Source organism: Photinus pyralis, unplaced genomic scaffold, assembly GCF_008802855.1.
Source record: "Photinus pyralis isolate 1611_PpyrPB1 unplaced genomic scaffold, Ppyr1.3 Ppyr1.4_LG10, whole genome shotgun sequence".
Lineage (NCBI taxonomy): Eukaryota > Metazoa > Arthropoda > Insecta > Coleoptera > Lampyridae > Photinus > Photinus pyralis.
The window spans coordinates 2,829,553-2,856,012 of NW_022170250.1; the positions used below are offsets into that span (position 1 = coordinate 2,829,553).

Sequence of the window (26,460 nt, forward strand, 5' to 3'; positions counted from 1 at the left end):
TCAATATTGATTTATATAATTATTTTTTAGTGTCTAGGATTAAAATTCAAATCAGGTGGATGCCTGTGCTGCTTTTGAAAGCATTAGGAAGGAGATGCTGAAGCATTCTGGTGTATTTACAGAAGGGTCCAGGCTCACTTCATTAGGGGATTCCTAGAATGCCATGAAAAGCAATTATGTACCCTTAAAAAGTCTTGGAATTGTAACGAAGCACCTATTTTCCGCCTTGTAGTTTACACACTTTCATGACCACCCGGTATCTGGAGGTGTTCGTTAAGAAAAGTGCCGCGCCGAAAGCATTTGTGTTGGTTCGAGGTAATTGGTTGAATTCTTAGAGTTGTGGTTACCGTTACCGTAAACGAAAGCTGTAATTAATTTGCCGTTTGTAACCGTTCCCGTCAAGATATTTCAATTACCTTTGTTGCGTCCGAAAGCTCTTGTCGTTTAGAAAACGACGACAATTTAATATTTTAGAATTTCAGTTTCGTTAATTGATTATTACATGATTTTGGTTTCCCATGTTAATTTAAAATGAGCATTAAAGCTTCAAGACCCTCCCGGTATCAGTTTGACACCTTTTATCGACCTGAGAAATGGCAAAAGAGTATGAATTTAGAAACGTCATCTCTCTGAGAACAATTAACAGTAGCTAATTTGATGAGATGCAGCAAACAACATCCGATTAATTCGTGAGCGGTCTCAAAAGAGGCGCTCTTAATTAATTTGATTTTTCTAGATCAATTACATCCGAATCCGAATTATCCGAATACACTGGGCTAGTTAGAAAAACCGGCGTTCCCTCGATGGCATGGCCGAATTTTATTAAAGGTAAAACCGTTGTTCAGAGGGGATCTTTTGCTAGTTACAGTACCGTATTAATTTTTGATAACTTCCGTAAATTTGCTTTGCATTCGATTTTTGCTTCTACATCAAATCGACCACATCATATTTGCAGCTTTTGCTTTTTCTGGCACAGTAATTTTTACCGCCCCGATCAGTTTTTTGCTACCTTCTATTCCACTAATTGTAAGGGAGGATATTTTTTCGCTTACCTGCATTTGATTTCTCGTAGACACCACTAATTAATTTGCGTTTTTTAATTTTGCCTTTATTTTTGAGTGGGCAGAGTTTCAGTCAAGGCTGCTCTATCGACCCAACTCTATAACTTTGCCAGAACCAGGATTCGAACTAGGGACTAAATACCGCATTCTAGCCAGGCCGGCGGCGGTAAAGGCCCCTAAAATCTGCTAATGACTAAATTATTTTAAAAGTTCTGAAAGGTTCTTGAAGGTCTCTACAGTCTCTTAAAGACTAGTCAGGGTCGTAAATGACTCAGGAAGGCTGTTTGGAGGTACTTAAAAACGTAATAAATGGTTGGGTTGGTAGAGCAGCCTTAGCTGACATCTCACCCACGCAATAATAAGGGTCAGAAATAACTAAATAAGCTTTTGAGAACTTTTAGAGACTTTTAAAGACTAAATATTAATAAATAAAGGATACTACAGGTTTTTTAAGGTCTTTAAGGCTCCTAAAGTCTATCAAAGACTACCAAATGCTCTTGATGGTCGGCCTTCTGACAAAGAAAAAATCTCTAAGAGCTACTAGACGATTTTTGGAGGCTCTTTGCAGCTGTGCGAAGTTAACTGTTAAGCAACATATCAAGGTTCTTGAAAACTGCTTAAAGTTTATTGCAAATTCGTAAAACCTCTGGAAGGCTCTTCACTTAATCCTCTAATAGACTTAAAGGCCTTTAAAAGCCTCTAGGAGGTCTTCAAAGAGCCTCTTACTTCACGGCCTTAGTTAATCTAGAACATTAGAAGCTTCTGAAGACTCTTGAAAATTCTCAAGGCCTTTGAGACCATTTACACACATTCAAATTTAGAACATTATTTAGATTCCTGTCCAAATCACGTTTTCAGTAATCTTTACGAGCCTGAAAGCTTTCAGGAGTCCACGCAGGCTTTTTAGGACTTTCTAGAAAATCTGTTTAAGGTTATCCACTATCCAGCATGTCTTTGTAAACTACGTACGCGTGTTAAGAATTTTAAAGGCTTGTAAGGATTATCAAGCATTCCAAGAGCTAATTAAAGGCTATCAAAGCTTCCACAAGACCCATGGAGTCTCCTTAAAACCCTTGGAGGTTCATCAAACCTTGGCGACGTCACTAAGAAGTGATCTTGTTTACGATGCACGGTTGTGACCTTGGTGTAGGAGCATTTCCCGGTGATGTAGCTAAGGAGAGACCTTGTTTTGTAGTGATTTTCCAGACGAAAAACCCGGATCACGTGCTCTAACGATAAAAAGAGGATAAATGATAGAGAGACGAAAGATGTTAAATTAATTAGAAATTGCTCTTTGCTTTTTCTACATTAACAAATTCGAAATGCATAATTTGTCATTTTTTAAAAATAGCTTTGGATTGCAATATGGCACTCTTTTCCACTATCGTTTCCTTTCAGATGAATTATTTAACGTATGTATCATGTGGAATCAACTATTCAATACCTACTTGCAATAATTTCTGATTTGCATTAATAATAGTAAAAATTTGACCCGATTCCCAGAACTTTAATTAAGCGTGCCAGAATTATGGTTTGATCAAAATCCTATGATTCCTGTTTTCAGATTTAGAGGTTTATTGACCCAAGAATGTTCACACCCTTTTAATGGTTTTTAGAGCCCCTAATAGGTTTTTACGAGTGCAGAATAGCAAGTGACATTGTTTTTTTATTTGTCATCTGTGAAGTTTGATTACCATTAAATTAAAAATAGGTTGTATTGGGGAAAGATAGAGTTTTATTTTAGATTTAAGGTGTTTGTAATCGCTCTTTAAGTTTTGTTAGGTGTGTTTACGAACCCAGTAAATTTGGAGTCTTGTATAATTTCGGCAAGCCGAGTGTGTGATTTGCCAATTGTTTGTAAAAATAAATGCAATTCATTTTTGTGGGCTGAGGTCCTGCGTGACATCTCAGTAGTTGTGTATTTTTGTCATATTGGGTGACCAGCTGGTTCTTTTAAAGGAGAATGAATTTATTTCACTGCTTAACGTGAATAAAGAAAAAGAGAAGAAACAAGTACAACTCTTGAACTCGAGCAAAACTCGAATCGGCTCGAAAGCTTGAGTCGAAAACGAGCCGAGCTCTCGCGCCGGCTTTACTTCAAAAATTGGAATATTCTCATATATACACGGTGGCCCGTCATTATTATGGGGTCTAAATGACGTTTTTTACCCAACAATGTCCAATTGTAAATTCCATTATTTCGAATCTGAACTTGTCGCTCAACTTATATTTTTCGCGCCGATTTTCGAGTCGAGCCGGGTTTTCAAAAAGTTCAACTCGACTCGGATCGATGCAATTTCTACCCATCAAGAGATTTACCTCCTTTAATTGACGAACATGTCCCTTATTTTAGCATTGAATTTCGCATTACTTGTCAAGCGCAAATAGATTTTTCACCCCTTTCTTTGTGCTTGATTTTAGACACAATTTGCAGCATTCTACCCCTTTTACCTGACGCACAATTAGGTTCGCATTTTTCGTGAAAATTTCCCGCGTAATTTTCTACCCGTTTGTTTATGCTTGTTTGTATAGGCACAAGGGAGTTTACAGCACTTCGGGGCCTATTTTCTGACTCGTAGCGATGTCGTTACACAGCGGTTATCGTTCGGCAACGACTTTCTTTATTCTGTATGACATATAACTTACAGGGTGACTCAAATTGAGTGCAACGATTTTAAGGGCGTATTTACCAGTGAATAATAAGTTATTTTTTTCATATAATCGTATGTCTTAACTTGCTTCGTTTTCTGAATAGGTACAAGTTTTTTAAAAAGTCGGTTTTTATTAATTTTATTCCTACCAAAGGAAGGCCCTTTTGACGACAAATAAGTCTACTAAATTTTATTTAAATCGTGAAACGTTTTTGAATAATTGATTTTTAAAAAAAATTTTTACACCCTGTATCTAAGAAACGAGGCAAGTTAGGACATACGACGATATGAAAAAAATTCTTATTTTTGGCTGTTAAATACGCCCTTAAAATCTTTGCACTCAATTTTGAATCACCCTGTATAACAGTGATAATGTCGTCATCAAATCGTTACCATTACGAAGCGCGGAAAAATCCCCCCCTTCCACCCCTCTTCATGTGCTTGGTTGTACTCGCCCACCCCTGACATTTACAGCAACCCACCCCCTTTGTTTGAGGTACAATTTTCGTGACCAACTTCTTGCACCTCGGGAAGCGTCGAACGAATTTTCTACCCATATTTTTAGGGGAATGTTTTATTCCCCTTTATGTGATGGTTTTGTCCGTCTGCCTGTTCCTCTTCTAACTCGAGAACGAAAAGAGATAGCGATGTCAAACCTTCACCAGTCGATTTCTACGAGTTGATGGATGAGTGCTATTGAATATGAGCCGGATCAAAAGTCTGGTTTGTGAATACGAGCTGAGTGGAAAAAAATTCCCCTAATACTGAAAATCGTATGCGATTCTCCGTACGTATTCTTGCTCGATTAGGGCGTTGTGTGCTGGTGCACCACCCTGTTGGAAGCAACGTTTTCAACTTGTGTGCCGTACATCGTGATATTCGAATTAAAAAATGCTATTAAATGTACAGTATGTACTTTTACACGGGCCATATAAAACACGTATTGAAAATCTGGCTCAGAAAGTGTTTACTATTTTTTTGTATCTGTCCAAATAACACCAGCAAAAAAAAATAAAAACAAAATCGGCAAATTTCGGTTTTTTGTCATATCTTCGGAAGTATAATCGGATTTTCTAGTTCTGTTTAAACCATGATAATAGCTCTTTAATTGCGCATCTTTTTTCTAATTTGACCATCGCCGTATCTTCTATGGTTTCGGAGATCCCCATGATAGACATCCTCATTTTGGACACACTGTGTAATATTTTGTTTATATTTATTCAACTTTATAACTACTTGATGATTGTTGATAAGCTTTAAACCTTTAATCTTCAATTGTAAATTCAATTACTTTGAATCCGAGCCTGTTTCGGCTCGGCTCGAAGACGAGCCGATTTTCTAGTCGAGCTGGACATCCATCATTTCGAGCCGAGCCGGGTTTTCAAAATGTTCGCCTCGGCTTGACTCGAAGCCATCTCTACTTGATTGTAAACCCATCAAGGCTCACATTTGTTTACTTGAAAACGCAAAGGGCCCAATTGTTTAACTCCAATTAGATTTGCTGCTATATAATTTGCACTTTGAACGTCAATTTTGCTTCTCTTTGCGCAGTCTCAATATGTGGGTGTAACTGAATTCAGTTTGCATGTAGGAATATGGTATGCATTTTTATATAGCAATTAAGACGCCAAATATTTTGCGCCATTGAAACCAACCTCTTTAATTAAATGTGTTTGGTAACTCTTAGGTAGATAATCAATTCTTTACGTAGAAATCATGGCGACCCACCTAGGACTTCGAATTTAAAGCCCCGCGTGTTTATTCTACAATTCACCTAAGTAATTAAGGAGTCAAATTTTTTGCGCCGTTGCAATTATGCGCTCTAATTAAATTTGTTGCTTGGTATGCTATAGATACCAATAAATTATAAAGTACTTTTGCGCCAAATTTGTGCATAGATATTTTTTATAAAGCAACTAAGGGGCCGTTGCAATTATGCGCTCTAATTTAATTTCCTGTTTGGAAAGTCACAGATAACTTTTTACATAGCAATTATAAATTACTATATTATGCGTATTGAGCGGTCAAACTGTATATGCCACCAACCTAAGACAACTTTATACAACGCATAGGTATAATTAATTAATTGCGCTATATTTTGAATTAATTACATATGTGCTCTCCAATGAAATTTTGTGCTTGAGAAATCTATAAATTATTCCGGACATACAGCAATTATTAGGTCCACAATTTTGTACGTTTTTAGTTCGTGGAAATCTGCGAGCGCGTTTAATTATCAAGTCTGATAATTACCTATGATGTGATTTAATTTAATCGCGAAATTAGGGTGTCAATTAACTGTCGGTAGAAAATTTACGATATAGGTAGGTAGGTATGTGTTGTCAGGCTTTTAGGTCACGTTTACTTAGAAAGCGCAAACTAGATAACCCACCCAAGACTTCGAGTTAAAAGCCCCGCGTGTTTATTCTACAATTCACCCAGGTAATTAAGGAGTCAAATGTTTTGCGCCGTTGCAATTATGCGCTCTAATTCAATTTGTTCGTTGGTAGTTTATCCGCTAAGCTATAGATGGCAATTATAAAGAACTTTTGCGCCAAATTCGTGCGAGAAACCCTAGATCATTGAATAATTTTTACAGTGCAACTAAGAGGCCGTTGCAATTATGCGCTCTAATTTAATGTCCTGTTTGTGAAGTCACAGAGAAATTTTTACATAGCAAAACCACTAATTATGCGTCTCAAAGTGTATGCCACCAGCCTAAGACCATTTTATACAACGCATAATTAATTAATTGTGGCATATTTCCAATTAATTAGGTATGCGCTCTCCAATCAAATTTTGTGCTTGAGAAATCTAAATTATTTCGGACATACAGCAATTAGGTAGACAATTTTGTACGTTTTTATAGTCCGTGGAAATCGTGCGAGCTCGTTTATAATTATCAAATCAGCTAATTATACCTATGATGTGATTTAATTTCGAGAAATTAGGGGGTCAGTGTATTGTGGGCAGAAAATCTAGGATAGGTAGGTATGTGTTGCAAGGTTTTTAGGCCACGTTTACTTAGAATGTGCGAACTACCCACCTATAGGATTTCAAGTTTAATTAAGCTCCGCGTGTTTATTCCACAATTCACCTAAGTAATTAAGGAGTCAAATGTTTTGCGCCGTTGCAATTATTCGTTCTAATTAAATTTGTTATGCTTGGTAATTTTTCCGCTAATGTATAGATATAATTATAAAGCACTTTTGCGCCAAATTTATTCGAGAAACCTTAGATCATTAGATAATTTTTACAATGCAACTAAGGGGCCGTTGCAATTATGCGCTCTAATTTAATTTCCTGTTTGGAAAGTCACAGAGAACTTGTTACATAGCAGTTATAAAGCACTAATTATGCGTCTCAAATTGTAAGCCACCAACCAAAGACCATTTTATACAACGCATAATTAATTACCTAATTGGGCCCTATTTCCAATTAATTAGGTATGCGCCCTCCAATGAAATTTTATGCTTGAGAAATCAAAATTATATCGGACAAACAGCAATTAGGTGGACAATTTGGTACGTTTTTAGTTCGTGGAAATCGTTCGAGCGCCTTTACTTATAAAGTCAGCTAATTACCTATATGATGTATAGTTTAATTTAATCGCGAATTAAGGTGTCAATGAACTGTTGGCAGAAAATCTAGGATAGGTAGGTATGTGTTGTAAGGCTTTTAGGCGACGTTTAATTAGAAAGCGCAAACCACCCACCTAAGACTTCGAGTTAAAAGCTCCGCATGTTTACTCTTAATTCACCTAAGTAATTAAGAAGTCAAATGTTTTGCGCCGCGGCAATTATGCGCTCTAATTAAATTTGTTGATCGGTAATTTTTCCGCTAAGCTATAGATACAGCAATTATAAAGCACTTTTGCGCCAAATTTATTCGAGAAACCTTATAGTTAATTAGATAATTTTTACAATGCAACTAAGGGGCCGTTGCAATTATGCGCTCTAATTTAATTTCTTGTTTGAGAAGTCACAGAGAAATTTTTAGATAGCAATTATAAAGCACTAATTATGCGCCTCAAATTGTATATGCCACCAACCTAAGACCATTTTATACAACGCATAATTAATTAATTGCGCCATATTCCCAATTAATTAGGCATGCGCTCTCTAATCAAATCTAAATTATTTCGGACATACAGCAATTAGGTCGACAATTTTGTACCTTTTCCGTTCGTCTAAATCGTGCGAGCGCGTTTAATTATCAAGTCAGCTATAATTACCTATGATGTGATTTAATTTAATCGCGAAATTAGGGTGTCAATGAACTGTCGGTAGAAAATCTAGGATAGTGTAAGTTTTTTAGGCCACGTTTACCTACTTAGAAAGCGCAAAGTACCCACCTATAAGACTTCGAGTTAAAAGCTCCACGTGTTTATTCTACAAATACAATTCACCTAAGTAATTAAGGAGTGTTTTGCGCCGTTGCAATTATGCGCTCTAATTAAATTTGTTGCTTGGTAATTTTTCCGCTAAGCTATAGATAGCAATTATAAAGCACTTTTGCGCCAAATTTGTGCAAGAAACCTTATATCATTAGATAATTTTTACAAAGCAACTAAGGGGCCGTTGCAATTATGCGCTCTAATTTAATTTCATGTTTGGGGAGTCACAGAGAAATGTTTACATAGCAATTATATAAAACACTACCTAGGTAATTATGCGGCTCAAATTGTAGGTAGGTATGCCACCAGCCTAAGAGGCTAAGACCATTTTATATCTACAACGCATATAATTAATTAATTGCGCCATATTTCCAATTAATTAGGTATGCGCTCTCCAATTAAATCTAAATAATTTCGTACATACGCAGCAATTAGGTCGACAAATTTGTACCTTTTTAGTCCGTGGAAATCGTGCGAGTGCGTTTAATTATAAATTCAGCTAATTACCTACGATGTGATTTAATTTAATCGCGAAATTAGTGTGTCAACGAACTATCGGCAGAAAATCTACGATATGTGTTGTAAGGCTTTTACGCCCCGAAAGCGCAAACTAAAATTGCAACAAAGCTAGTGCAAAAATATTACTAATTAATTAATTAGCGCAACTTGCACTCGATAACGTGCACTCGGTGACGCGCGCAGATATTGTTAAAATAGAAACTGTGCAGCATTGAACGCGTTTAACCTCACGAAACTTTCCGGTTGTTCATTGACCTTGTATTATTTAAACTTTGTGTGAGCGTGAGGGGCGGAGCGAGCGTGGCGCCGTCGAGGCATTGGTCGCGAGGCTCAGCCACTGACGGCGCCGCTTTCGGCGCCAGGGCGCCCATTGGTTCCCATTGGTTCGCATGCGAAAAACCCCGTCTTGCGTTTTTCCCACGCTAATTACTCGCTGGAATTTTTTCCTGTTGTTTTTCTACAGTGGCCTTGGCCTCTCTTGAATTTTCTCGAGCCCGCTGCGAAGAGGACGGGAAAGCGGTTCTCTCGCGACATCTATACGGAAATTGACCCTCCATTGGTGCCTTACAGTTTGGGTTCGGAGCCGTACTGGCGGTGCGCCTTTTCGCGGAGAGATGGCGCGAGCCTCCCCCTTCACTGCGGTGATTGACTCCTCGTTCGGAGATTACCTATTTAAAACGTTTCTTGTAGGCGATAGGGTCGAATGATTTACAAGATCAGCAATAACCGCAACCGCAAAATATCATTTAGATAGTGGATGGGCGCGATGGTGTGCGGTTTCTAGACTTTAAAACTCATTAGCGTTGATATAATTACAAACAAAGGCCTGCGGGTGACTTCTATACTTGAGATGCTCACGGGTATCATTAATAATGGCGATACGTTGTAATAATAAGCTATTGTTGAGGCGAGTCATTGTGTGGATGTCTCCAAGGATGCGTGTTGATTCGGGGGGATAATTAATAATGCCGACGACGCTTCATTATTGTAATCGTAATTTAAAACGCCTCCCCCCCCCTTCCCCGCGTCGCGCACAGGGAAAAACGTAACATTCTTCAGAAGTCCCGCTTCGCCTTGATACGAACCAGAAGTATACGTCCAGGTTTTTTGCGTTAATTAAGGCCGAGTTTTTGCCGGCCGCGCGCTACACATGACTGAATGCGGCCTACCCTCGCATCGCCTGATAACCGTGTCATTAGTTGAACGCTACCTCTCTTACACCAGCGCTACTTAACAATCGTGCGTGCCCCACAAAAACGATCTACTTACATTTAAAGCGCGTATATATAAAGAGTCAGAAGGTGGAATGGAGAAATGAGACAATTTGTCATAACGCCGCCGTAAGATATATAGGGTGCGTGATTTATAGGAACAAATCACAGAATTCGCGTCTGGGGAGTTTAGGGACCGTGGTCAGCAGCGCGCCATAATTCATATAACCAAACCCACTGTTACAAATCTTCTTATATGTAGCCAAATGTCACCACTTAAGACCCTGTTTTACATCCGACGAGAAATTGCGAAACGAAATCGCTTTATTGTCACCTAATTTGATTTATAACCTCACAAAAAAATACCCACAACTAATGACGCTTAGAAGAATGCGAGAAAATTTTTTCTCCTTTTCGTCTTGGTCGTCCAGATTATTGCTACTGGAATTTTATAATACGCGAACTTAACAAACTTTAATGGTTTGATTGCACGCAATGGTAATAAAGTGACGTCATATTGAGATTTTTGAGGCCTTTGTAACGGGCGCGTAAATTCCATGCCCGTACCTTAGAAGGTTTGCATCTTGAACGAAATTTCGGTTAAATTCAATGAAACACTAAGAAATTTGCTAAATGGGAGTAGGTACCACCATCGCAATATACCTACAGGGTGTTCCTAATATGATGGAAATTGGAAGGATCTTTTTTCTCGATAACGCTCGCGGATACAAAAAAAAATACAAGAGACCAAACAGTTTTTAAGCAAAAAAATATTGCTTTCCTATTTAACAGTCTACCAGTGGCGTACCGAAAAAAAGTTCAGAGGTAGAAAATTGAAAAAAACATGTAGATCCTAGTGTATACTACAGGTATACACAAATGTGTATATATCTGTGAGATAACTTATTTTCCCAATATTAGCTAGATATCGCAAAAACTGCCGGAGGTATAAATAAAAACTTAGAAAATCGGGTAAATGTAACACTCTATAGATCGGTAACGAAGTGTTTGCGGACCCACATAACCTAGTCTTAAAACAGGCCAAAGAATTAGCACATTCCGTATATAGGTAGGTATACCTATCATAATTAGGAACATCCTGTATATAACGGTGTAGCTCATTTAGTCAACTGTACTTCTTAATAATCGAAGTAGCGTAATTTTTCTTACATACTTCGGCCAGCTTTCCAAGTCACAGGCGTACGCATAATAAAAAAGGGGGGGGGGTGTTTAGAATAAAATGTTAATTCGCTTTTTTTTATTTTAGCTTTAAATTAGTCATCGTCAATTTGTTTTGCAAAAATGCGTTTTGTAGTTTTTTGATAATTTTCTCTGTGCATCACAATTTTTTGCAGTGCTCGTAAAAAAATCCCCCCCACGGCCCAAAACCACCTTTTGCACACCCCTGCTCTAAGTTATAATCTTTCAGAAATACACATTTCTCGATCCATCTAAGACATGTTCACTTTCTACGAATCTTAGGTGCAACACTTTAGTTGTTGCTATATTTTTCGTTACATCTTCATGGTTACGTAGATTTCATTACGTGATTATTTATTTGGAATTAATTATTAATGAATTTTACTAATAATCCTTTTGGCTTCGATGTTGGTACTGACTTTAAACAAAATTTGGTTATGTATATAGCAAACGAAATGTTTCTGGAAAAAACCACGTCTAGAATTATTCAATTCTCTTTTGCTAATATCTCGCAATAATGCAGGGTGTTCTCGGAAGGACTCGGGGAGTCTTATAAATGCTTTCCAGAGCATTCGAAGGCTTTCCAATCTACTAGAGCTTATTAAGACCGTTTCTGAGAAGTTCCCTTTAAAGAGGAGGAGGTCGTGTTTATAGCACTAGAAAACTATCTGGGGTTTTGTAGATCATTTTTATGTCGTTATAGTGCCTCCCGTAAGCACCTGACCTCCTTTTCAGAGCTTTCTAGGTTCTCTCCGGAACCTTCTAGGTTCTAGTAGAAATATATAGCAGACTCCCTTCCCATCCAAACGAGGTTTTGGAACTCTCACGCTCACTGAATGGCTTAATGGCGAGTGAACTGCAGGCATATTCGGCACAAACCGTGGCAGAGGAAAGGTCTGATGGGGTAAGTCAGACCTCTACTCTGCGCCTAACGCTCGTTCGACATGAAGGTAGGCGTTGTTACTAAAGTTCCAAGAAAATTAATAGTTTTGAAAGCGAGCCGAAAGTGAGTTCGGCACAAACCTTGGCAAAGTAAAGGTCTGATGGTGTAAGTCAGACCTCTATTCTAGATACCTTGGTTTCAAAATTATCAATTTATTTGTGGAAGCCGAATAGCAGGCCTACCTTTATACCGAACGACCCGAAAGCATGAAAAAGTGATGGTTTTAAATGCAGTGCCGAGCAAGCCGAAGCTGACGTAACCTAAGGGCGAAGTCAAACCATTACTTTACCTAGGTTTGTGTCGAACTGGCCTTCGGCTCGCTCGACAATCAATTCTTCGGGGAAGTTTAATAACAGGCAAAGTGATAGTTTTAAAAGCAGTGCTGAATAAACCAAAGGCCAGTTCGCCACAAATCTTGGCAGAGTAAAGGTTTAATGGGCTAAGTCAGACCTCCACTCGGCCTAGGTTTGCTTTTTGGCTTTTAAGACTACAATTTTGCATGCCTCCGGCAATTGATGGTTTTGAAGCAGTGCCGAGCGAGCCGAAGGTGAGTTCTGCACAAGCCTTGGCAGATTAAAGGTCTGATGTGTTAAGTCAGACCTCTACTCTGCCTAGGTATGTGCCGAATTCGCCTTCGGCTCGTTCGGCACTGTTTTAAAAGCATCACTTTTACATGCCCTCGGCTCGCTCGGTATTAGAGTAGGCTTGTTATTAAATTTCCACGAAAAATTGATAGTTTTGAAACCTTGGTAGAGTAAAGAATTATAGCCCTTTGAAGTGCGACATTTCAAGAAACCTTTAAGGAGCCATAAAAGTTCCTTAAGATTCAAAAATTCTTTCAAAGATTTTAAAAGGGCTTACCACTAAGCGTTTTTGGGGAAGAAGGTTGTATTGTGGGGTCTTGGGGGGTATTCGCAATACTTAATTTTAGTAATATATAGAGGACTGAATAATTATTTTTCTATTATGGGGAAGAAAGCAGTATCGGGGGGTCTGGGGGTGGAATACCGCACAGCATACGAAGATTTAATTACCCAGTAATGGCAGTAATGACAATTCTTGCCTTTGCACACACTATGGCGAGGAGGGGCGGGGGGGTATGCTCCAGACGCCCCGGTGCTACATTCTTCGTACTAGAGCTACCTTTTCAAACCTTACGATAATTTTTAAAAGAGGACAGCCCCATCTTCGTTTCTCGAGGACTAAGAGTTTTTGTGGGAAGGACGTAGCACCGAATCCCCCCCCCCCCCAGCAGAACACCATCGGTAATATATAGAGGACGGTTGTCTGACTTCTATGGTGGTCTTAGGGAAAGGGTAATTGAATCTTCGTACTCACTGAGGGGCATTGCTGGGACCCAGACCCCTCGGTGGAACGTTCTTCCGCACACAAGAGCTACGCCGTCAAACTCTTATGATACTTTTGAGAAAAGGACAGCCGTATCTTTGTTTCTTGAGAAAGGTTCAATGAAATTTTTTCAAAAATTATCGCGTAAGTACTTGCACTAAGAGTTTTTGGGGAAGAACGTAGCACCGGGGGGTCTTGGGGGTTTGAAATACTCCCCAGCAGAACACCCCCGGTAATATACAGAGAGCTGAACGGTTGTCTGACTCCTATGGTCTTTGGGAAAGGGTAATTGAACCTCCGCACACACTGAGGGGTATTGTTGGGAGGTATTCCATATCCTCCAGACCCCCCGGTGCTACATTTTCCCACACAAGAGCTAAGCCATCAAAACTCTCATCATATACTTTTTAGAAAGTTACATTTTGAATGATCAGATCTAAGAGTGAGTTCTTAAATCATAGGGTTAGTGCGTAAGGGCCCTTAATAGTTTGAATATTTCCTATCCAGGAGTCTTTAATCGTCTATACTTCCTTTAGACCGTCTAAAGGGCCCTTAAGAAGTTGAAGGATCGTAATCCTTTATAGTTTCTGAATTTTAAAGTCATTAGGAATATTTAAAACGCCTCTAAATACATTTAAAGTCTTTAAGAGCTTTTTTAAGAGTCGCCATCATTTTCTAAAAGCTTCCAGAAGTTTTGTAACTTTGGACCTACAAAAAACACCCTGTAAGCTTTATTTTTAATGTTTCATAGTAAACTTATTATTTGACCTTTACTTCATCCAGGATAAAAGATACAGAATCTGGAATTAAAATTTAAGTACATAATAATTTTGACAATATACAATACGCTTGCAAATGCTAAATTTTTCTTACAAATCGAATTATCTTTAAAACTAGTAGTTTTTGGCATATGAACCATATAATAAAAAATTCGTACAATTATTAAAAAATGCCATCAAATACAGGTGGTTTCGTTTAAAAAATGTACCATTATGGTGCCCTACTTTGTGAGCGCACCCTGTATAATTCCAAATATTTTTAAAATGTGAAGAATATTCAACCACATCATAATACAAAGCACTCTATCAAAAAATCTTATTTCCAAGGCATTAAGTTACTCCGCTCAATCGTTGACTCACCCTGTACACACTGGGGGTATTCCATGTTGCCTTCTACCACACAAGGGCTAAGCCTTCAAAACTTATGATACTTTTTAGAAAAGGACAACTCCATCTTCGTTTCCTAAGAAAAGGTTCGATGATCGTTTCCCAAAGATTGTCGTATAAGGTCTAGCACTAAGCGTTTTTGGGTCAGAAAGTAGTGTGTGGTATGGAACACCCCCCAGCAGGACACCCCCGTTAATATGTAGAGGACTGAACGGTTGTACTTGTATGGAAGAATGGTAGTCTTTGAATTGTTGATACCATACTATGGTACTCTTTGGGAAAAGGCAATTGAATCTTCGTACACACTGAGGGTATTAACGGGGGGTATTCCATACCCTCCAGGCCCCCCGATCAGAATCTGCGAAGATGGTTCAGAAGTCTGATCGAAAAAGTACGAATTGTTTTGGATTCTACGCACCAAAATTAATAAGAAAAAGTGTTTTCCCGAAAAATTTTGGGCAGTCGATTTTTGGTAAAAAAGGAAGGTAATACACTGCCGTTTTTTGAGGCTCGAAAAAAAAATTGTCTCAGATCGACCGGGAAACAACATTTTCTTATAGACTGTGGCCTGTAGAATCCATAATTTCAAAGTTCCAAGATTGGGCTACTAGTTCAAAAGTTACAGCCCTTTGAATTTTTTTTCGAAATTGGTTTCTAGTCCATTACTTTTTATTGAGAAGTCTGATCGAAGAAGTACGAATTGTTTTGGATTCTACGCACCAAAATTAATAAGAAAAAGTGTTTTCCCGAAAAATTTTGGTGCAGTCGATTTTTGGTAAAAAAGGAAGGTAATACACTGCCTTTTTTTGAGGCTCGAAAAGAAAATTGTCTCAGATCGACCGGGAAACAACATTTTCTTATAGACTGTGGCCTGTAGAATCCATAATTTCAAACAGTTCCAAGATTGGGCTACTAGATCAAAAGTTACAGCCCTTTGAATTTTGTTTCGAAATTGGTTTCTAGTCTATAACTTTTTATTGAGAAGATGGCTGAACTTTATTACGATTTTAAGGACAAGAAGCTAAAAGCTTGAGCTTTTTTAAATCCTTAGACAAACGAGACCTAAGTTTACTGAATTTAGAATTTTTCAAAAATTGCTTGAGCTTTTTTAAGATCTTGGGTAAACGGAAACTGGGTCCATTGGAATTTACCTCAGAAAGTACTAAACCCTTCGAAAATTCCGGTATTGTGCTTCTGCGGCTTAGCTTGTAGATCGTTCGCCTTTTCCAAAACTTTCGAGAAATTCGCATTTTGAAAGCTCGACAACGGGATCCAATCTGGCGCACCTCAAAAAATGTTCATCCTTTAGAAGGGCCAGGAATTGTTGTTTTGGGAGATGTGATAGGTACGTTCCTTTAGAACTGGTTCCCACGTCCGCCAAAATTTAGGATCCACAAACGTTATAAAAACAGCCAGAGAAGTAAAAATAAGGAAATGCCGCCAAACACGGAACCGTTACTAACAAAACCCAAACGATTCAAAATAACAGGAATACATTCCTGACAAGAACGAGGCGTCAGCAGTTCCTAACAATATATTATTAAACTACGTCATTAAGGAAGCAATTCTGTGATATAAATAGCTTGTAGTTCTTACAATAATTATTATCAGTTCTCAATTGTCAAAGTGTTCTGAGTTTCTGAGCTACGAAGATCGTACTTGAAATGCTCGAGATCTTAGGGGTATGAAGCTTGAGCTTGTCTAAAATCTTGGATAAATAGGATCTGGGTCTATTGAGATTCTCAGAAATCGTTAAAGCTTTAAACAATTCCGTATTTGGGACCTTCTTACAACAAGATCGTTCGCTTGCTCGAATTTTGTAAAAATTGACCTTCTGAAAGTTCGAAGACGCGTCTTTTGTTAACACATCCTCAAGATTATCTGAGATCAACGTTCAACGCCTAAGTCAAAGAGATTCGCATTTTGGAATCCAAAAATGCTGTACACTGGCCCCCATAAAAACCTCATTTACTTTAATTAAGTTTTCTGATGATGCTTGCTTTACAATCGTCATATCCGTGGAAAGTTTCAGGGATCTGACGTGACGTTAGGATTTGAATTGTAAAGTGTGCGAAGATAGCCATTTCTGGGCAGACTCTCACGAAAAATGGACGCGTAACGATCGGGCAACACGCACCTCGCACAGTTTTAATTGCGTACGCGAAGTTAATTAAGTAGAAACGAAAGAACCACAAACGATTAAACCGTAACGTTTCGGAAAGGGGGAGGAATGACCCACATCTTTCGCGAATATCGTAAAAATGTGCAACGGAGGAGGGTGGCGCGCGTTCCAACATAATCGCCTTCTCCGCGACTCGACATTCGGGCAATTTGTTAGTATTTGCTCTTCATCCCTTGCATTCAAATAGCAAAACGAACAGAAAATATATTTAACGTGTAGTTAGTACGGAATAAATATCCCTGGACGACATCGCCACCGGAAGGAAGTTAAAGCTTGTGAGAGGGTGGTATTTTTAGTTACGTCGCTCGACTGGCATCAGAGAGTGGAAAAGAAAGATGGAGTGTTGACGTTTCGGATTTGGACTCTTTGACATAAATAGTGAATGTATTGCCTTAGGGCGCACTATAATCTATCAGGGTTGTATTTTTTTCGCCAACTCAGTCCTTTTCACAATCGCGATTGTGTCGGAAAAGCGGTCGAGCTCTTTTCCTTCGTCGTAATTAAAAATCCCCAGCTTCGCGGCCAGTTGAAAACGGCTCGTCAAGCTCGCGACGCGGAAGACGCGCGCGATTTTTTCCAGTACGCTCCTGGCCTAGATTTTTCCGGAGCAGTCCGGAGACTCGAAGATCCGGGCAGGCTCCGGCTCATTTTTCACTCGCCAAAAAAACATCAGTACGCCTTCCCGGTTTTTTTTCTGTCAAATACAGTTTTTTGCTCGCGTTTTAGTTTGGAACACAAAATATAAGGAGCGTTCGTCTTTTTTTGCACTACAAAACTATAATTGGATCGCGGCGGGGGGGTTGGGGGGGGACGCGCTTATTTTTTTTTCGCCCATTTAATCCTTTTGGACAGATGTTCCCCCCGAAACGCTCTCCCGTGACACGTACGATTAAAACAAAACGCGTCGCCGTAATCCGCCTTCCGGCAAACCTTAACGAGTATTTACATATCCCTGACAATTATAATTCCCTTAAAAGGTTGTATAAAATGGACACTCGGTTTAGCTTGTGTAGACTTAATTGATCTGGGAATTAGGAGACTGAAACTGGGACTCTTTGTCATTCAGTTTCGGATTAACTTTGGTTTTAAAATTTGTATCTATCTAACCTGAAGTCAGAGCGCCTTCAACATCAAATTTGAGAGTTGCTTCCAGGAAGTTGCTGGGAAAGAAGTCAGCAACAAAGTTACCCTGAAATAATATGATCTGAACAATAATTAGTAGCATAAGCTTGAAAGATCTCGATTCCAACGTGTTGCTGAAAAGGACGTCAACAGTTCACCCCCAAAAGGTTCTTGGTCGTTTTCTGAGAAAAATTTTTTTACCGATTGCCAAACGTTCACCCTAGAAACAAAACTCTGCATTCACAAGGGGGGTAAGGTTTTGCGATGGGGTTAATGACCCTGTTTATTAGTCATCTTCTTGGATAGTAGAACCGCCTTGTTCGCAAGTTGATCTAATGCGAAACTAATTTTCTGATTGCCAATGGCCTGGAAACAGACTTCTAGGATCACAAGGGAGGATGTTTTTGCAAACATTCCAATAAGCTTTCTTGGTCCACTTCTTGGCACCATTGCGGTAGCTGTCGTTACGACAGTTCGCGGGATTTTCCAATGCGGGACTAATTTTGTTACCATGGAAGCAGAATTCTGCAATTACAACTGCAGTAGTACGATTTTGAAAAATGACTCTCCTAGCTCCATAGGCGCCTTTACGGCAGCTGGTTTTAAAACTGTTACGTTTCCCTGTGCGGAATTAGAATAAATGCATGTAAGTAATTACACTTCCACGTAAAGGTGGGTCTAGTGCTTCGGTTCGTTCGGCACAAACGCTTGCAGAGTAAAGGTTTGTGCCGAACTCGGCTTCGAGCCAGTCGGCACTAATTCCAGATGCATTCCTTCGGCTCATACGAGATTAAAATATGCGTGTCATTACACATACACGCAAAGGTGATACTGTTAAAACCAGGGCCGAGCGAGCCGAAGGTGAGTTCGGCACAAACCTAGGCAGACTGGAAATCTGACTTACCCCATCAGACCTTTACTTCGCCTAGACGAGAGGTGAATTCTGCACGAACCCTTGCAGAGTAATGGTTTGATGGTTAAGTCAGATTTTTACTCTGCCTAGGTGTGTGCCGAACTCGGCTTCGACTGGCTCGGCACTAATTCCAAATGCATTCCTACGGCTCATACGAGATTAAAATATGCGTGTCATTACACTTACACGCAAAGGTGATACTGTTAAAACTATTGCCGAGCGAGCCGAAGGTGAGCTCGGCACAAACCTAGGCAGAGTAGAAATCTGACTTACCCCATCAGACCTCTACTTCGCCTAGACGAGAGGTGAATTCTGTACGAACCCTTGCAGATTAATGTTTTCATGGTTAAGTCAGATTTTTACTCTGCCTAGGTTTGTGCCGAACTCGGCTTCGACTGGCTCGGCACAAACCTAGGCAGAGTAGAAATCTGACTTACCCCATCAGACCCTTTACTTCGCCTAGACGAGAGGTGAATTCTGCACGAACCCTTGCAGAGTAATGGTTTGATGGTTAAGTCAGATTTTTACTCTGCCTAGGTGTGTGCCGAACTCGGCTTCGACTGGCTCGGCACTAATTCCAAATGCATTCCTACGGCTCATACGAGATTAAAATATGCGTGTCATTACACGTACACGCAAGGGTGATACTGTTAAAACCAGGGACGAGCGAGCCGAAGGTGACTTCGGCACAAACCTAGGCAGAGTAGAAATCTGACTTACCCCATCAGACCTTTACTTCGCCTAGACGAGAGGTGAATTCCGCACATACCTTTGCAGAGTAAAGGTGTGATCGGTAAGTCAAATTTTTGCTCTGCCTAGGTTTCTCGGTTCCCTGATTTCAAATGCATACCTCCGGCTCTTCAGTATTAGAATCCCCCTTTGACTGTTTCGTCTTCCCTACTCTTCAACTTTCTTTGGTAAATATTTAGTTCTACATACTTCCAACTTTTGGATGTTCAACCGTAAATCACTCCTTCACTATTTTCTCACTCCCTCCTTTTATCACGTTTCCTTTTCAGAACCTCTCCCATTTCTCCCTGACTTTTTCCCTACACCTCTTTTACGTCCTCGTTTCTCTCACTCCCTTTCACATGACTTACCCCCACCCACGTTCAACCTTTGCACATCTTCTTGGTGCTTTATACCTCTCTTACAAAACGTTCCATGTATAACTATCTCACATTCTGTTCAGAACCCCTTCGCCCCCCCCCCCCCACTCATTTTGAGTCTGTTCGCGATTCCTTGATGGTTTTTTCACACTTCTGCAGGTCTTATATGTTCCTTCTCCCACATTTTTCATCACGCCTTCTTTGACATTCTTACGCTTCATTTCATCGCCCTTTTATATCTGTCGTTCATCATATCTTACCTCCCAATCTTTCACCTTTGCTCCTCCATGACCCACTTTACGTCTTTTTCGCACATCGTCCATGATTCATTCATGTTTCTTTCAAGCCTTGCTTAAAATTCCTTTACATATCCTTAACCCCTTTTCATTTCCCGTCGTCATATTTTCTTCAGTCCACCCTCAAGCTTTGTTTGCTTCTCTTTCTTGCCTCATTCCCGCTTTCTTTGAAATTTTATTCTCGTATCGTTTACGTTTTCTTGTTTTCCCTCTGTCTCATGCCATGCTTCAAACCTCCACTCCATACAAAATCAAATATTTATCGCCTCTTCTTCAACTTTTTTTCTCTTGTTATCTGTAGCTGTATGTATATCGTTTCTACACCCCCACACCATTGAGATCCGCTCTTTTTCCTTCCTTACCTTTCAGTCAATTCTTGCTGACCTTTACTCTATTTGTTCGGAAATTAAATGTAGGATCACCAACGCCCTCAAAAAATTAATATTGCTCCTGGTTTGACCATCACATCTTCTTGGTCGACCTCTTGATGTACCGTTTCCGGGTTATCGAGTTTTGAAAATAAACGCTATTATTTTAAAATTAATTAATAATCGAAGAAAAAACAATACTTAATGATTCCAAACAATCATAACAAACTTCACAAACGGTTCTTTTCAGAATCACATAATGTTTTCAAAAGAAATTCGTGATGTCATTAATTATTGTTCTTTATTCAATAAGTACATTTTATTTTCAAAACTCGATAACTCGGAAACGATTGCATTTGGGTATTTTATGCTTTTTACAAATTATGCTCAAAATTGAGAGAAGAATTAAAATATCGAATAATATACAGAATATTCCATCAAAAAATGAAATATTGGTGTACCACGCCTTTATGAGCAACCCGGTATAATTAAAATTACAGCCACCTTGTCGACATTAAAGAACCTCAAATCTTTTGTATAAAACTTTTTTTGATACCTTGCATATTTTCCCCGATAGTCGACCGTTTCCAGACTTATCAGCGACCCTGTATAGGACTCCATTGTTTTAAAATTAGTTTGCTCTGTTAACGAATATTCTCCAATAAAGAAAAAGAAAAATTGGAAATGTGGAGAAATTAGTAGGGCGCCAAAAAATTGCACGAGGCAGCCCCACGTTGCAGGCGCCAACATAGATTCGTGAATTTTTTTAACCGCACGCTCGAGAGGGCCGCGGTGCAATAATAACGATTAAAATGGCTGCTTAGATTAGTATAGTAAAATATTCTAGAGGGTGTTATTTAAATGACTATGATAATTAATGCAAATCCAGCCCATTATGAAACAATATGACGGCATCGTTTAACATTATGAGATATTAATTGCGAAAACCCATTATTATTACGTCATTAGCACATTGTGAACAGTTTCCATGAGAGTTAGTTTAGCATAAATTTGACTTTATTTCGACGAGACGAGGAAGAACCGATCGAAATTAATTTATACTTTAGGAAGATACAACAATTTTTTTCGGTGCCTCTTCCGCCTATTTTCGTGAAACAGTAAACGCCCCGATACCCTCATTTGATTAGTTTCGTAATCAATGCCACCCCCTCGCCGCCTAGGCCCGATCAAACTAGACGAGGAGACGGGCGAACGGCGGACGAGCGCCGTCGAAGGGGTCCGTTTCCGGTGGTAATTTTTTCGAAACGTAATTGACTTTAGTTAAGTGTTTAAATTAATAGATTCGCGATGTTTGGGAAGGGGGGGGGGGGGCGATTGTTTCGTAATATGCGAATGGGGAAAAAGGGAGAGCATTAAATTTAACGTCGGTTCCGTTTTAAGACGACGACAATAATGCAGAAGGTTCTTTCTCAAACAAGCATGCGACAAAATCCACCCTGCCTTCCTTTAATCCTAATAAATCATCCGCCAGATGGCATATTTTAGCATTTCTAATGCGATTGCACTGACATCTAAGATATATCGACAATATATGCACTTTAAATCGCATCAAAAAGGCTCGCTCTTACAGTAAACAATTTTTGGAAAAGCGAGCGCGTCCACTTCTCTCGCAATGAATCAAAGGGCAACGGTTTTAGGCAAATCAAGTTAAAGTCGCACATTAGGGGTGGAAACGCGCGGCGCGAGCGATAAGAAATGGACGGTCCTTATCGAAAGGGTGAAAGAGCGAAGTGGACATTCGGACAAAGGGCGAATTCTCTACCACTTAGAGAATATGAAGATTTGATATATTACACCATTTACAGTCATTTAACTCGATTATGCGTTTCCATCTAACATTTGTATTCTAATTTGATTAGCTTTTGTATACGGGGTGTTTCCATTCTCACCCTCTTTTGTCACCGGAAAATTATACTTTTGTGGTTATCACTAACACCCATTCAAATATTTAGTTAGAATTTCACTTTAGGGGATGATATAATAATATAAAAGTTTATAAAAAAGCTCCTACAATACAAGAAATGAGCCCACTCCGTCTGTTCGTCCCTTCACACGTCCTGGTAGCACCTCACGTTATTCGAAACGTTCGTATTGAAATCAGTAATTAAACCGTCTGTCTGTTCGTACCACGCCTCTGCTTCCAGCTTACTGTTTATTGAACATTTCAACTAACTTGAAGTGGTGTACTCTTTTTTGAAATTATTGAATTGAACTACTCTCTTTGAATCGAATTTTGCTTTGCTTGGGGGGGGGGGGGTACCATTTTCTTCCACAAAACGTTTAGCCTTGAGGAGTCTCACGATTTAAAAAAATTATCATACCTCCTTCCCCTAAGAAGTACTGCGGAGGATGTAGCGCGCCCGAGGGGTATGGAATACCCCCAGTACACGTTAGTTCCATTGTCACTTCTATGGTTGTATGTATAGGGTATCACCCTTCCTAAAATGCCATCGTGTCTTCACGATTTCCTCTTCGCCTTCGCATGTTCATATTTGTTTTTTAGACACCCTTTATTTATTTATCTACTATTCTTCTCATTTCCCCTTTGCCTTTTGTTCTCGGCTTCGTCTGCGTCTCTTCGTCTTTCCCTCTTTGCCATCGCCTCCACAAGTTTTCCGTTTTGAACTCGCCTCCCCCTCCCCCCCGCCTTGGCATCTTTGCTTTCATCTCTACGTCTTGTTCCTTCCCTTTCACTTCGTCACCAATACCTCTTGTTTGCCTTCACATCTATGTATCTTCCACTTCTCCTCTTCCTTTCTAGGTCTCTTTCCTTTTCCGGTTTATCCTTCTTACCCCTTCTTTACTTCGCCCTTCGCTTTCGTCTCCTCGCGTTCTTTTCTTCACTTTCGCCTGTTCGACTTCACGAATGGCTTCTCCTGTTTACAGCTATCGCCTCTTACCCGTCATCTTTTCGCCCTTGCTTCTTGGCTTTTACCCCTTCGATGGCGCTTGTTCGCTTTTCGCCTCTACACATTCCCCATTTCACCTTTCCTTTGTTCGCCTTTTTACATTTCTCCTTTGCCTCTTCTCCTCTCCTTTCCTCAACTCCTCCTCTTTCCCTTTTTCGTCTTCGTTTTTTCAGCTTCACGCCTTCGTTTTTTCGTCTACGCATCCTCGTCTTCTCCTCTTCCCATTCGTCTCTTCCACTTTGTTTTCGCTTCTCCGCTTTCATCTGTGCCTGTACTTTTACCTTTTTACATTCCCTTCTTCTCCGCTCCTTCACACGCACCTCTTCATTTCTTCCCCCTCGCGCCTCTTCGCTTTTTTCTCTTCGCCTTCGTTTCTTTCGTCTCTCAACCCCTTCATTTTCTTCGTTTCGCCCTAGTCTCCGCCGTCTCCACTTCGCCCTTTCACCCCTTTCGCCCTTTCGCATCCGCCTGCCCTCTTCGTACATGCTTCTTTGCGTTGCTTCTTCGCTTCTTCATTACTGCATTTGCTTTTTTGCTTTATCCTCTTCCTCTTTTCGATTTTATTATTTTGTTTCGCTTCTTCGCCTTAACTCATTCGCCACATCACGTTCTCGTCTCTTTGTCACTTCGCATCTTTATTTTTCTCCTTCACTGCGCCCCTTCGTCTCTTAGCATTTTCGAGTTCTTCTCTTAGCATCGTCCCTTGGCTTACTCGTTTTTTCATCTTCACCTCTTCGTCTCTGCTTGCCTCTTAGCCGCTTAGCTATTTTCGGTTTCCTCTCTTGGCATTCGTTTCTTCGCCTTCACCCCTTCACCATTTCCTCTTCGCCTTTTTGGCCGATTTGCCATCACCTGCCCGCCTTCGTCTCTGCGCACTTGGTTCTTCGCTGTTGCCTCTTCGCCTTTGCCTTTTCGCCTCCGCATCGCTACTTTTTGTCTCTTCTTTACTTGTCTCTTCCATTTCGTTTCTACTTTACTTCATTTTTTCGCCTTAGTCGTCGCCCTTTTTGCATCTTCGCTTTCTCGCTTTACTTGCTCGTCTCTCTCCTATTCGATTTTATCTTTCGCTTCGCTTCTTCGCATTTGGATTTTCTCCTCTGTACCTTCGTTTCTACACTTTCTTTTTCTTCTTTTTCGTCTTTTCTCTTCACGCCTTTGTTTTTGCTTCTTCGCATTTGCTGTTTTGCCTCTTCACCTTCATCTCCTTTTCACCTATCCGCTTTCCCTCCTGCGCCACTTCTTCTTCTCCTCGTCACTTCTATTCACTTCCATCTCCTCGTTCTCCATCGTTCTTGTCACATTCGCATCACTACCGTCTTCGCCTGCTCGTTTTTGTGTCTCCACCTTCTTTGCTCTTGCCTTTTCCCCATCTCACTGTCTCGTATCATTGCCTTTTTGTCGCCCTCACCTCCCGTCGTCACCATTCCTCTTCACCTTCACCCTTGTGTCTTTACTTTCCCTTTTGTCTCTGAACCGTCACCTAATCGTCCTCGCCACTTACCCTATTCACTCTATTTTCTCTGTTTTCCTTTTTTTCTCCTTCGCCTATTCGCATTCATGACTTTGCCATTGCCTCATCGCCTTTTCACACCCCTTTGCCGTTGCTGGATCGCATTTGCTCCCTTACTTTTTCGCCCCTACGCATTCTCTTCTCCTTTTCGCTTCCTCTCTTCATCTGCATTTCCTCACAGTCGTCATTTCACTTTAGCCTTTTTCCTGTTCGCTTCTTTACCTCAAAGCTCTTTCGGTTACGCCTTCACCATTCGCCTCTAGGTATTCATTCGCCCCGTGGCTACCTCTCTCCTATGTACTTCTACCTCATCGCCTTTTTGCCTTCGTTCTTAGCCGTCATTTCACACGCACCCCTTCGTTTCTTCTCTATCGCGCTTCTGAGTTTTTTTCTCTTCTCGTTCTTTTCTTCGCTCCCGTCTCTTCGCCTCTAAACCTCTTAGCCTTTTTTCTTCACTATTCTCGGTCGCCCTTGTCTCTTCGCCATCTCTACTTCGCTCCTTCCCCTCCGTGAGCTCACTTCGCTCTTTCCTTTTTGCCCTTGTTTTTTGCCTCTGCACCTTTACCTCTTCGCCTTCGCATCTACCTCTTCTTTTTCGTCGTTTCGCTTTCACATCTTCGCCTTTGCCTTTTCGCTGTACCCTCTTCCTTTTTTAGTTTCTTCTCCTCCTCGCTTTCTTTCTAACTTTTGCGCCTTCGATTTGGCTTCTGCGCCCTTGATTATTTGCCACATAACTTTTTCGCCATTAATTCTTTGCCTTTGCTTCTTGGCCTCTGCACACTCGCCTAGTCGCTTTCGCATCTAAGCCTCTAGTTTTCATTTCTTTGCTTTCCTCTTTTTCTCCTTCGTCTATTCGCCTTCACGTCTTTGGCATTGCCTCTTCGCCTTTTCACCTCTTTGCCTTTACTTTTGCGTCCTTGATTCTTCTTTGTATAACCTTCCTTTTTTACCAAAGTTCGACTACACCAAAATTTCTCGGGAAAACACTTTTTCTTATTAATTTGGGTGCGTAGAATCCAAATCAATTCGTACTTTTTCGATCAGACTTCTCAAACAAAAGTTATAGACTAGAAACCAATTTCGAAAAAAAATTCAAAGGGCTGTAACTTTTGAACTAGTAGCTCAATCTTGGAACTGTTTATTTATTGATTCAACAGGCCACATTCTATAAGAAAATTTTTTTTCCGGGTCGATGTGAGACAATTTTTTTTTCGGGGCTCAAAAAAAGGCAGTGTATAACCTTCCTTTTTTACCAAAAATCGACTGCACCAAAATTTCTCGGGAAAACACTTTTTCTTATTAATTTTGGTGCGTAGAATCCAAAACAATTCGTACTTTTTCGATCAGACTTCTCAAACAAAAGTTAAAGACTAGAAACCAATTTCGAAAACAAATTCAAGGGGCTCTAACTTTTGAACTAGTAGCCCAATCTTGGAACTGTTTGAATTTATTGATTCAACAGGCCACATTCTATAAGAAAATTTTTTTTCCGGGTCGATGTGAGACAATTTTTTTTTCGGGGCTCAAAAAAAGGCA

General features: G+C 40.0%; 1 protein-coding gene across 1 annotated transcript; it reads right to left on the reverse strand.

The window, feature by feature from the left end:
- Positions 1-23,401: 23,401 nt before the first annotated feature.
- Positions 23,402-23,899, reverse strand: LOC116161436 (protein PXR1-like). The gene has a single exon (XM_031474773.1). It carries the CDS (start codon positions 23,897-23,899, stop codon positions 23,402-23,404), a length of 498 nt encoding a protein of 165 aa, XP_031330633.1.
- Positions 23,900-26,460: the final 2,561 nt, after the last annotated feature.